The 13773-nt window shown below is 40.3% G+C and overlaps 1 protein-coding gene across 1 annotated transcript in view; it reads right to left on the bottom strand.

Annotated features, from left to right (window-relative positions):
• UNC80 (unc-80 homolog, NALCN channel complex subunit) overlaps positions 1-13773 on the bottom strand; it is a 5631640-nt gene that overhangs the window by 1176489 nt on the left and 4441378 nt on the right. Inside the window, exon 45 of the mRNA XM_044060513.1 lies at positions 7674-7939. Coding sequence (XP_043916448.1) covers positions 7674-7939 — 266 coding nt within the window. The remainder of the gene's footprint in view (positions 1-7673; positions 7940-13773) is intronic.

Genomic DNA, 13773 nt, shown 5'->3' on the forward strand with positions numbered 1-13773 from the left:
AACAGGTAAAAGGAATTAAAAACCTATCACCCACAGAGTCAACTAAAGGGTAGACAAGTAGGAATGGATGAGAATTCCTTTGTCTTGTGTGAGAAGGTCCACCCTTTGAGGTAACTTGTGGTAATTGCCATTGACTAAATGCAGGAGAAGAGGGAAGCAATGCTGTCTTGGCCAAAAAGGGAGTCATCATCAAGATTTTCTGGTTGTCCTGTTGAATTGTGAACAGAACTTACAGAATGAGTGGAAGGGGAGAGAATGCATACAGAAACATGCCCTTCCAAGAGAACAAGAGGGCATCCACCTTCCAAACCAGAGTGTGTGGAAGTCTGGAACAAAATTGTGGAAATTGTCTGTTCTTAGGGGAGGCAAAGAGATCTACCTGAGGTATACTACACTGGTGGACAATATCCAGAAAACATCCCTTTGAAGCATCCATTCATGGGACTGTGTTAGGGACGTTCTCAAGGTGTCCACCACACAATTTTGGCTGGCTGAAATGTACCCTGTCTGAAGAGTCACCTGATACTGGACTGCCAGCTTCCAATCCTGCAGTACCAGCCTGCATAGTAGGTAGAATTTATCTCCCCTCTGCTTGTTCACATACCAGAGGACCATCACATTGTCTGTGAACAGCTTTAAAGGTCCTGGGTGGAAGAGAGGAGGAAAGGTCTGAATGGCTAGCACCAGCCCCCTCCTCTCCCTTACAATAATGTGTTCCCTTTGTTGAGAGGAGGACCCTATTGCTTGGGCTTCCAAATTTCTGAAAGCTGCCCCCCAGCCCACATCCGAGGCATCTCTTGGACTGGTGGCAGATGATCCAAGGGGCAATCTGGGTTGAGTGACATTTGCTGGCTCCACCATTGTAGTTCCCTCTTCAAACAGGGAATGAGAGGCACTGGAAACTCCAGGGGATGTAAAAGCTGCGTCTAAACTGACTTTAGGAACCACTGGAGTTTTCTTACGTGAAGTTTGGCCAGAGGTAGCATTGGTATGGTGGATGCCATGAAAACAGGAACCCTGAAGAACTCTCTGGCTAAAATGTTTTGACGAGGCAGAAGGTTTTGGAAGTAGGAGGTGAGGTCCTGTGGCTTCCAATGGGGAAGAGAGACCTTCATGAGGTCTGTTTGTGTTCAGCATCCCAGGAAACTGTGATCTTGAGAGGGGTGAGGACAGATTTTTTGTGATTTATGGTGAATCCCTGACTTTGTAGAAGAGAAATGACAAAGACGATGTTTTGCCCCAGGATCTCTGGGGAGGCTGCCAGAAACAGGAGATCACCCAGGTAAGGAAAAATGTGGATGCCCTGAAGCCTGCAGTAGGCAATCACAGGAGCAAGACATTTTCTAAATGCCCATGATGCAGTAGAAAGTCCAAAGGGTTAGGCAGAGAACTTAATATGTTAGGAAGTCACAGAGAAATGTAAAATCTTCCTGCAGTTGGGGTGGATGGGAATGTGTAGCTATGCATTTTTGATATCCAAATAGGCTTGTGGCAGAATAAGAGGAAACAAGGACTGAGTTAACATACTGAAGATGAGCATCTTCAAGAAGGTGTTAAGATGAGACCGATCCAGAATGGGTCTCCAAGAACCATCATTTCTTGGCACTAGGAACATTCTGGAGTAGAAACCCCTTTTTGCTCATGGGGTACCTCCTGAATGGTCCCTTGTATCTAGCAGCACCTCTGTAAAGGAGGGTAGTTGTTCTCTTGATGGTTTAGGGATGCTGCTGAAGGAAGGCAGGGAATCCCATACCAGAAAGTATCCTTTTTAAAATGATAGAAAAAAACAGGAGCCTTGAGTTATTCATTCCTAGACTGGCAGAGACAGAGAGAGGAGCTGGGAAAGGGGAATGTGGGTGAGGTGGTCTGGGCAATCAGACGGAACCAGGCTTGTCAGGAAAATGCTACTTCTCAACTGGAGTTGCAGGGGAAGCACTGGGCTGCTGAGGCCTCCTACCACCCTTTTTGTTTTAGATGGAGGAGGACAGTGGGAGTATCTATGTACAAAGGCAGTTTTAGCTGGGTAATTTAGTTGAAATTTGGGCACTGCAGAAACAACAAAGTGCTTCAGTTCCTGCAATTCCTTACCCTTTTCCAGCAGAGAATTAAATAAATTAGCAGTTTCAAGGCCAAACAATGCAGAGTTTTCAAAGGGCATCCATAAGTTTAAATTTAATATTCTCTGGTAAAGGCTGGAGTCTTAACCAGGAGAATCTCCCTAAGACAGAGCCTGAGGCAGCTGCCCTGGCAGAAGCCTCTGCAGCATCACATCTCCATTTGATGGAGTGGCGGGCTACTTGTGAGGATGCTCCATGCAAGGACGCAGCCAAGATCTTTTTCTCTGAATCAGGTAAATCAACAATGACCTGAGAAAGTTGGGACAGAAGCTCTAAGGCAAATTTGGTCATTTGTGTTTGGTAATTACTGGCTCTAAATGCTAGGGTGGCTGAAGTGTACACTTTTTGCCCAGCCTTTCCAGGATCCTGCTGTACTTATCTGATGGAAGGAGAGAAGATGAAGGCAGTAACCTGGATGGTATGTCTGATGCCAGTGAAATAACTGATGGATCTGCTAAAGGGCATCTGAACAGAAACTTGCAGTCCTCAGGTACCTTGTAAAATCACAAAATATTAAGGTTGAAGCAGTGATAGAACTGAAACTGTAGCCAAATGAACAAATCCAATAAATACAACTCCAGAAAAATGCCACATACTTTTAATAAAACAACAAAGCTTTCGGATTACAAACACTGATGAAGGATTTGCAATCCGAAAGCTTTGTTGTTTTATTAAAAGAATCTGGCATTTTTCTAGAGTTGTATTTATTGGACCTTGTAAAATCAGTCAGGCTTCTTAGGGGCAGGAGGCTGGGAATCGGGGGACTGGGAGGCAGATACAAAGGCATCTAAAAAGGCTGATAGCACAGGAGGAATAGCTGAAGGGCTGGGTGATTCCACCTGCAAAAGATCTTAGTATCTCTTACTTCAGATATCTGAGTGCTCTCCCATTTGAAATGATCCCTCATTTTTCCCAGAGTCTCTCCAAAGGAGAGTTCTTCCATAGGTGAGTCAGCTCCATTGGAGTCCTCTTCTGGGGAGGCATAGTCTAAAGGGGTGGGGATCTGTGAGGAATAGGCTAGAGATTCCTCTTCTGATGATGCCTCTTCCTCGGATGAAACCTCTTACCTAACCCTTTTATGTGGGAAGCAGTCCAGGGGGGCAGGGACTGACACACCCAGATGGGGTACTTAGAACCCAAAGGAAAAACAAGCAAAACCAAGAAGAAGGATAAATCCAAAAAGGAGTAGTGTATTTAGGTTTCTGCAACCCCTGTTCCAGTTTTCATGTTGGCAAAACCAAGAGACCACTTAGGAAAAGAATATATGAGCATTTTTACGACATAGGCAAACATAAGGAATCTAATGCATTTTATAAACATTCCCTTTCTTGCCTAATATTGACCTTAAATTTATTGTACTAGAGCAAGTGATGCTGGATGCCAGGGGGGAGACTGGGAAACAACTCTTGAGTACAAAGAACTCCTTTGGCAACTTAAGTTGGATGCAGGCAGATACCCCGGTCTGAATGACAACATTAATATAAGTAGTGTCCTTAAACTGAGAATGGCCGGATTATAAAGAAACTATTCCTAGTTTTTGAAACAACTCCTTGGGGAACTTGCCTTTACAAGATATTTGTATTTGTACATACACTTATATTCACTGTATATATTTAATATTTTGATGTACCTTTACTACATACTTTTTGAGAATTCAATCCTGAGTTTTTTATGAATGCTGTATTTTTGCGAATGCTGTATTTGAATGTGTTTTCTATATTAGAATATTTGATTTAATATGTTTTTTAGATTCGTTAGCTATTTTTATTTGTATCAATCTTTGTAGAATTGGTTAAAAGAATATATTTTTATACATACTTTTTATATACTTTTTTGTGACAGCACATTGATGTTTTTGATTTTAAGTGTTAGAATGCAACATTAACTTCAATGTACGTGGTTTGCAATCAATTATGCTAATTAGTTAATTAGTGACCTACCAGAGCATATTTAAACTCTCTGGTGCATTTTTCATTTTAACTTGATAAAGCTTGGTAACAACCAAGTGAAAGCGCTTGTTTTTAAACTTCTGTTTGTTCATAATAAAGTATCAACTTGCATCCTGGTTCGGCTTCTTCGCTTTGGATACACCCAGATGGGGCTTAAAGGACATAAAGGCCTTGAAAAGGCCTTAGGTGAATTGTTGCTAATCACTCTGAGTTCCTTTGGGGGAAAGGTGTTCTGCTTCTTCTTTTGATGCAGACCTGTCCTATATAATGTAGGACGCCCAGACGTAGGCCTACATTCAATAATATCAGAGTGAATTTCCTCGTGCGCAAGGGTCTGAGGTATTCTCTTACAGCCTTCGGTTATCAAGAGCCTAGGTTTCCCCTGTACATCCGAGACAGATGCCTGCTCGGTCTCTGAGGATGTGCCTGTAGTCGGATCCTAGGTGGCTTCAACATCAGGCTCGACCTGTGAACTGGAGCCAGGAACTGTACATATCTCTGGGCTCTCATCTATCTCAGGAGAGACGTCGGTGGTAAGAAGCACAGCAGAAGGCTCAGGCCTTGGCTTTTTGGCCTTCCTCTTCGTAACTAACTCTACCTCCATCACTCTTTTAGCTAGCAACTTTAAGTGCTGGCTTTCCAAGTAAATGGCTAGGGGGGACTACTTCTTAGGGTCTTGGACACAACGGCCTGGCAAATGGGACAGGATTTGTAGTTATGGGTAGGCCCTAGGCAGAATAAACACTGCACTGGAGATAGCTACCTTTGTGTGGTGTGTCTTCCACACTGGCATTTGCCTTTTTTTGATGATAGGAAACCTACCACAAAACAGCAGCAAAATAAATGTCACTGTAATCACCCTAACTGAATCTAGTTCCTACTCTATCCTTTTCTCTTCTTTCTTTTTTATACTTCTATCCTACCTTAGCATATTTCTCCTTCTGTTGATTTTTATTAGTTTCCAGTCAACATACTGCATTTTACTATCTTCTGCTCTATATATGTTATACTTTCATGCACTTCTGTTATATATAATTTCCTTTAGTCTCTTTTCTTCTTTTTTATCGTCATGTTATATATTGCTAATCTTACTGTATATATACTTCCATTGTAACATGTATTTTTTATATTTGTATTGTGAAGATTTTCTCCCCAGGCCTCCGCTGAAAAAGGGCTTTCTCCCAGTCAGGCTTTCCCGGTCAACAAATGTCAACTAAATAAATCAATAAAAGAAACAAGAATTCCCCAAAGAGGCACTTATCTGAAAATAAAACCATTGGAACACAGCTAACGTAACAGCTAAGTGAGCAAACCGGCATTCAAAGGTGGCATTCAGACTGGCAGCAGAGAAGTTCTGGGGTCAGTACGTACGTATGTCACTTTTATGGCTGACATACAACAGCAACCTATGACCGATGACATGACGTACCATGCACCCTACAGTAGTGAAAGATTTTTGTATACTGGCCGACATTGGGTTGCCTACGGTGGATAACTCTCTCATGTAAAGAATAATGCAACAGAAGGACATCATCAGATAAATTATTCCTCATATTTTCACAATTAGTCAGAACAAACTTACATAGCAGCCTCACAAATTCAAAATTCTGAAAATCAAAGTTGTAAAAGTACACACTTTTTTCCCGTATGTATCAATAATTTTCCCATCCTTATCAAAAAGAGTAGGACTGGAATTAACTAAGTGCTTAGCAGCAGTAGAATCAACTAAAGCTATAGCAGCTGGGTCAGATTTGGTAGTAGTGTATACAAACTTAAAAGAATGAGTAAATGTATACATCCTCTCTATATTTTCAAAAGCAGCTAGCTGACTATCAGGAAACACGCAGGCAGTAACCCACACATCCTCTAAAGCAGACAAAACAGGAGGAATGGGTGTAGGTTCTGGAAATGTCTTCTGAAACAACTCAAAGTATTTTCTGAGTGAATGAGAAACCTCAGTGTTCTCTTACTAAAATCACTGACATATTCTAGCAATATTCTCATAGAGAGAGACACCCCACAGGGAAAATCAGAAACTGACCTCTCCTTGAGTCTGAATCAGAAATCTGAGGAGGAAATCCTGTATCTGTCCCTTCATTTCCCTATTCAAATTCTTAATCATATATCTCTTCAAGAACGGAGGTATCCCTCTTTCTTTTACCAGAAACTACTTTATATGAATGATCAGTATCCAGAATTAACCCTGAGCCAGACCCAGTAAATTACTCCTAAGAAAATTTGAGGGGCAGTACACACATGCTTAGTTTTCTTTTTCTTTTTGACATGAAAAATGGGGCCAACAGTGTTACCAATGGCAGCAGCAGCTTTCTCAGGGATGGGCATGGCATTCTGATAACAGAATTCCCTCTCCAATGACTGACAAGAGTGTCTCTCCCTTGCCCAATGACAGGTCTCCAACAGCCACAGAGGACTTGGCTAACTCTTTGTCCACAGTGGCTGCAATTACTACATCAGGAAATCCAGGTTAAAAGATGAATGGTCTGAAATACAACAAATGGCCACAGAAGAGTCATCCACCCAAAGCTGAGGCAAATCAATAGCTTGCTGTGGTGACAAAGGCTGTTTGCTTAACTTTTTCATTTTGTAGCTGAAGGAAGAACCAACTATAAGATTGGTAGTTTGTTCTAAGCAGCAAATGTTGGTAAAAAGTCTTTAAAAGTAACTTTTTTTACAAAAACACACAGTAAAAATCCAATCAATATTCTTTGCCAGCCTCCCAAAAGTAAAATAAACAATTTTTCCACAGAAAAACTGGTCCACTCACTTTACACAACTATTAAATTGACAGGAAAAAGAGAGTGCTCCCATTTAAAAGTGCAATACAGTCTCATGACAGTCTGTTAAAACACAAAATTCCCAGCTTTAAAATAACTTTCCTGAAGAGGAACGTGATAAAACACAAATAATATTTACAAAATGGAAGGGTTTCCCTAATAGGACTTTGCTGCCCAGCAAAGAAACAGCACCAGACCAACCATTAATCCTTGAAAGCCTTACAGGAGTTGCACTCTCCTATAGCAGTACAGCTCTGAAGGGCTTGGCACCCAAACTTCTTTTAGTCAGCTAAGTCCGAGGTACCTGACAGTTTGGACACATGGAAGGTGCCCTGGAGCTTTGGAAACTAGCTGGCTGTTATACCCCGGGCAGTCTATAACTCATATAGCTAAGCCTACCGCAGCAGTGATCAATATGATGAACTTCACTGTTTAGTAGAACATTCAGAATATCAAGTCTGCTTTTACAGCGGTTACAGGTATTTGTGGGGGCTGAGAGTTTGCCCTGTCCCAAATGTAATGTTACCTCAGAATTGGTATATATATATGATGCAGGTGGTGTGCTGGGGGGTTGCTCCTGAATAAAAGACTTTTTTTTTGGTTTGTTTTTTTTTTCATAGTTTTCAGATACAATGTTTTATGTTTCAAACCTTTGTGTTTTTGACGTAATGCCAAACTCCATATTTATAAATGTTTCATCTATAAGTAGAGCATTCTAAATCATATCCATGTTGCTAGATTCAGTTCTACTGTACAGTTAAGATCAAACTATAGCAAGAATAAGAAATATTCAGAGTCGATCATTGACTTACTTGTAACATGGTGGGCAAGATCCACTGGTAGCCACTGAGAGAAAATAGGTGGTTGAAGTGTACAGCAGTATTGATAACTGTAGCAGCATATTGTCTAAGCAAAGCACTGTCCTCGGGGTGTAGAAGCAGAGCTCCATTAAACACATTGAGAAACAGCATGATTTCATCTCCCCAAGGAAACTCACTGGGCATACCAAGAAACATCTCCTCCAACAGTTTAATCCACAGGCTTTTGTGAAGTGTATCCAAGCCAAACAGTTCCTTCCCTGGTTAAAACAGAAACAAGCATGTCAGTTTAATCTGTTCAAAGTAAATGGAGTTTCCTTTGCACTGTATCTTAAACATGTGGTCACTGCAATCGGCCTGATTAAATCTTGGCTCAAACCCTTCTTTTATAAACACTTATGATGTACATCAAGTACTAACACAACCATTAGTTTCCAGTGAAGTAATGAAATGAGGCACTTCATTTTCCACATTTAAGATGATTTCTGAATTCAGACAGTCTTATGAGACTAACAGGGCTGAACTTTTCTTTATAATTCATCTGGACACTTACAAGGGTGACAGCAGGCATGCTCCAAGCACACAACGGCATAGGGAATGCAAGATGCATTTTTTTTTTCATTTCTGAGAATGACTTCTCAGTCAGCATCCCTTTCATTGGTTCTTTAATTTATTTTGTGATAGTAGAGCAAGCTATTTAGCAGAACTACAGTACTGAAAAGGTATACTCTTCAGAAACATGTACTGCCTGGGTTGGAGGTGTGAGGAAGGTTATTTTTTGAGGGTGGCATATTGAAGTATATAAGATGGCGCATTGTTCCAGAAATCATAGTTATACCCTTATATATATATATATATATATATATATATATATATATATATATATATATATATATATATATCAAATGCAATTTGTACACAACTGTTTTTACAGAACTTTAGCAGAATGGCAAAGATAATTGTTCATTGAGTGTCATGTATACAAGCTTTGAGATGCAAATGTCTTCATACTGTACAGTGTTACACTGATAACGGCAGACATAAGAGGTCTTTCCAACAGTGTATCATCTCATCTATATCATGGAGTCACATCAGACCATGACACTTATGCATGTGAACAAAAGCAACAATTAGCAGTGAAGACTAAACAGTGGTGTAAGCTTGAAAAGAACTAACAAAGTAGAGATGCAGAATGGACGTGGCATACATTTATAAAAGTAAGCATTACCTGGCCTTTTAAAATAGGGCATTTAAAAGTAGAGCAAAAATAAAGTCAGACAAATTAAAAAATAATATCACCTGAATCACAAAACGTAAACAAGATGAAATGAAATACAAAATCATAAAAAAGATAAAAAATAAAGTGTCACATGGGACTATTCACCTTACAGTTACATTTATGTAATAGTAACTCCAAATATGCACTAAAATAAAAAAGGAACCAAGTACTTGATATAAATTACCTCCATCACCAAAACAGAATTTTAATTTGTTGGGAGGTATGTTTGCAACTACAGTAGAACTAGGAACAATCACAATATGCACGTATCTGTCTTACCTGAAGAAGGCAAATCTTATTTTGTAATTAGACATGCATACTACCTTGAAAAGTAGTAACAAAGTCTGTTTGATCCAAGCGCACCGGAAATCTGTAACTATATTTGTGTGAACTACTCACTATAACAAAGAAATCTTTAAGGTAAGGTTAAAACTGCTGTGGTGGTGCTGCAGTGACGTTGTCGCCTCACAGTATGACATTGTCCTGTTTGATTCTCAGCTAAAGCGTCTTCTGTGTGGAGACACGCGTGAATGGGCGTACCTTCATTGAAGATTGTGCGTCAGGGCTGGCAACTCGGTACGTAAAAATCTACTGCCAATCATTAGCGGACCGGAGTTCCGCTGTGGCGACCCCTAACCGGGAAAAGCCAAAAGATACAACAACTCTACCACCAAACCTATGTTTCCCTCCAGTAAATATGTGATGCTATAGCCATTTTTTTGTAGCAATCATATTCTCTTGTAAGGACCAATGCTGGACTCATGCAGACATATCCACTGATGTTTGGTGATGCAAGGCTCCCATACAAGTAAACAAGCAGCACTGAAGATACATTCACAGGAAAACACACTTGTGATAACAAATTATCTAAATGAATAAAATTACATGTTACAGCACAATAAGAATATTACAATTATGTACAGTTAATACTATTTTCTCTACTAAGAAAAAAATAACTGATAATCAAAGCAAATAAATATGGAGAAGGAAGGAGGGTAGCTTTACTGTTAGAGTGACCTCTCCTTTAAGTGTACTGTTATGGGGAGTACTCCATACAAATGTGCTAACTTACTATGGGGAGGGATGCTGCAGCAGTAGAAATTACAACATTTGGGTAGAAGCCCAAGCAGGACTAGCTAAAGTACAGTTGTCTAAGTGGAAGTTACACTAACAGTAGATATTTGACTGATCACTATTGCAATAGCCCTAGCTATATGGGTTATATTCTGCCAAGGATATAACAGTCTGCCAGCTTCCAAAGCTTCAGATCATCTTTCATGTGCCCAAACAGTCAAGCAGCTCAAGCTGAGATGACGAAAAGACAAGTCTGAGTAAAAAGCTCTTCAGAGCTTTTCTTCCAGCAGACAGAGGAAGGCTGAATCCTGAAAGGACAATGCTAGGAATAACAGACAATAAAATGTCCACACACCCTTACTTAGAAAAAAACACACAAAAACCAAGGAGGTGGAGGAAGGAAGTAGCGACTGCAGCAGTAATCATTCGAACATCTATTGTTATGGTAAGTTCAACTTACACAACTGTACTAAGTTCTTCATACTAATCACTGCTGTAGTATCTTTAGCTATATGGGTAGATTACCATAGCCAACTATACTTGTGAGAAGGACGCAGAAGGGTCCAGGAGCCCCTGGAGAATAGTACTAGCAAAGCTTCATTTAGCTCTAGGAAGGAATCAAACTTACAGTGCTTTGTAAAAATATGAAGAGAGGGCCAAGTAGTAGCTGCTAGAATACTTCAAGAATATAACCATTTCCAAAAAGCCATAGATGAAGCCAAAACCCTGGTGGAGTGGGCCTTAACCCTGCCTGGAATAGATTTAATATGGAGAGTAAAACAAAAGGCAATAGCTATAGACAACCATTTGGAAATAGACTGTTTTGACAGAGACTATCCCTTCTTCTTAACTTCACAAGAAATGAACAATTGATCCAAATACCTAAAAGATTTAGTTCTGTCAAGATAGTACCTGACTTGTCTGTGGACATCCAAGGTATGGAGTATAACTTCTCCTTCATTTTTAGGCTCAGGAAAGAAAATGTGGAGATGGATAGTCTTAAAGTAAACTCAGATACTACTTCAGGCATAAAGAGGATTCATTCTCAAGGAAACCCTGTCCCTATGGAAAAAGAGCTAGGGTTTTACTCACCATAAGAGCTTGTAACTCAGATTCTAGCAGACGTAAGAGCAATCAGTAAAACTGTTTTCATTGTTAAGAACCTCAAGTAGGTCAGATTAGCTGGTTCAAATCTCTTCAAACACAAGATTAAGATCCCTAGGAAGGGTCACCAGTTTACTTAGAGGTCTCTTGTACAAAACCCCTTTCAAGAACATTCTGAAATGAGACTGTCTTGAGAGAGGAAGAACCATGGTAGACACTCTGAAATGGCTGATATACTAACCTTAATAGAGGAATAAGAAAGTCCATAGGATAATAATTCACACAAATATTGTAAAACCAGAGAACAACTACCCCTGAATGGGTGCTGGTTATGTTGATGGCATCAACTAAAAAATCTTTTCCATTTGCTAATATACAGTTTTTTAGTAGCAGGCTTTCTTGCTTCCATTAGTATCTACTGCACATTCTCAGAAAACAGCTGCCTAAAAAGAATTAAGACCCTATCATCTAGGCAGTCAACTGAAGACGACTGATGCTGGTGGGTATCAAACATGCCTGTTCGTGTGTGAGCAGACCCCTTCTGTGAGGAAGCTTGTGGTAATTACCGATGGCCATTTCCAAAAGAAGAGAGAACCACAGTTGTCTGGGCCAGAACAGAGTCACCACAATGATCTTGGAAGATTCCTTCTGAATCTTCAGAAGTCCCCTGGATTACTGGAAACAGTGGAAAGGCACACAGGAACATTCCTGTCCAAAGAAAAGGCATCTGTCTTCCAGGCCTTCTTGCACTGAGTACTGAACAGACTTTTTCCAGTTGATTGTTCAAAGTGGAGACAAAGAGGTCTACTTGAGGAACTCCCCACAGATGGATCAAATCTTGGAAGACTCCCTTATCTAGTCTGCATTCATAAGGGTCTGCCCTGGTCCTGCTCAACTAGTCTACCACATAATTTCTCTGATGGAATGTAGAATGCCTGCAGAGTGAGACTGTGCTGTGAAGCTATATCCCAAGTTCACATGGCTAGTCTGAAAACGGGGTAAGATCTGGTCCCCACTTGCTTGCTGATGTACCATGACTCCAATACCATTTGTAACCACATGAAGTGCTCCTGGGGACCAAAGATGATTCAAATAGTTGGGTGCCATGATCAGGGCAAGCATCTCCTTGATATTTATGTGCTTGCATCTATCCTTAGTGTTAGCCACCCCCTTTATCCCTTTTGAAACTGCTCCCCAAGCAAAGTCTGAAGCATCTATGGTGACTGACTACTCTGCAGCAGAGTGGGGGAGAACTGGATATCTGAATTTAAGGATATCTGTTGGCTCCACCAAAAAATTTCTCTTCTGACAAATCCCAGTACTGGGATCTGAAAAGAAAGAGTGTTGATGTTGGGACCAAAGAGATTCCAGGCACCACTGTATCTTTCTTAAGTGAAGTCATGTCAGGTGTATCACGAGAATTACAGAAGTTATGAGACCCAAAATCCTGACATGTTCCCTTGCAGTAACCAAAGTCTGAGTGGAAAACCTTAGAAATAGATGTAAATAAAGACCTATTTTGTCCTGTAGATGAAAAGCTCTTTGAACTGAGGTATCTAGTTGTCATCCCAGGAACACAATCTTGTGTGAGGGAGTCAGTAAAGACTTTTGAATGTTCTCTTAGAATCCCAGCTTGTACAAGAAATCTCTCTTCCAAGAGAGCGAGATTCCTGACAATTTGAAAAAACACTCTGCAAAGATAAGCAAATTGTTTAAATATGGAAAAATGTGGATACCCTGTTGCATGCAATGAGCTATAATTGGAGCTAGACACTTCTTCGACACTGTTGGCACAGTGGATAGTCCAAAGAATAGAGCAGAGAGTTGATAATCTGATGCAGACACACAAAACCTTAATAAACATTTGAAATGTGGATGGATAGGGATGTGATGACAAGCATCTCCCAAATCTAGAGCTACCAGGAAACTTGAAAGAGGAGCAGTAGGTAACGGGTTGTGAACAGACCTCATTTTCAATTTGGGCACTATCACAAACAGGTTAAGGAAAAGATCCACATCTCACCTCCAAGAATTCTCTTTCTTTGGCACCAGGAACATCCCTGAATAAAAACCCTTCCCCACCTGGGAAGGAAGAATTAGTTATATTACTCCTTGGGACAGCATGTGATAAAGAATACGTGGAAACAAAAGATTCTGATCTGAGGATGAGGAATGACCCCTGGAAAGAAGGAATTTACTCCCACTGCCATCTGTAACCCAGATCAATGGTTTTCAGAACCCATTTGTCTGAAACAAAAAGAAAAATGGAGATTCAGACTTTCTGGAAGAAAAAAGGAGCCATGGCGGGATGGGGTTAGAAGGTCTCTTGAATATTCATTCAGACTTGCTGGATTGCCCTTCGTTTTGAGAGGTTTGAGACTACTTCTTGTAACCCCCTTGCTGCTACTTCTTAAATGTTTGTTTACCTGAACTTTAGAGACTGTTTACTCTATTTGTCAAAACTGGATAAGAAGAAAGAAAATCTCTCTTGGACAATTTGGAAAAGGAGAGCTGAAAAATCTTAGAGATTCCCTGTATCAGCTTGACCCTTTTGTCACACTTTTTGATCAGTTCTGCAGCAGAGGGGCCAAATACTAAATCTCTAGCCAAGGGAGAATTTAAAATCTCATTTTTATG

The sequence above is a fragment of the Protopterus annectens genome, chromosome 2.part0 (assembly GCF_019279795.1).
Source record: "Protopterus annectens isolate FY-2018-M chromosome 2.part0, PAN1.0, whole genome shotgun sequence".
NCBI lineage: Eukaryota > Metazoa > Chordata > Ceratodontiformes > Protopteridae > Protopterus > Protopterus annectens.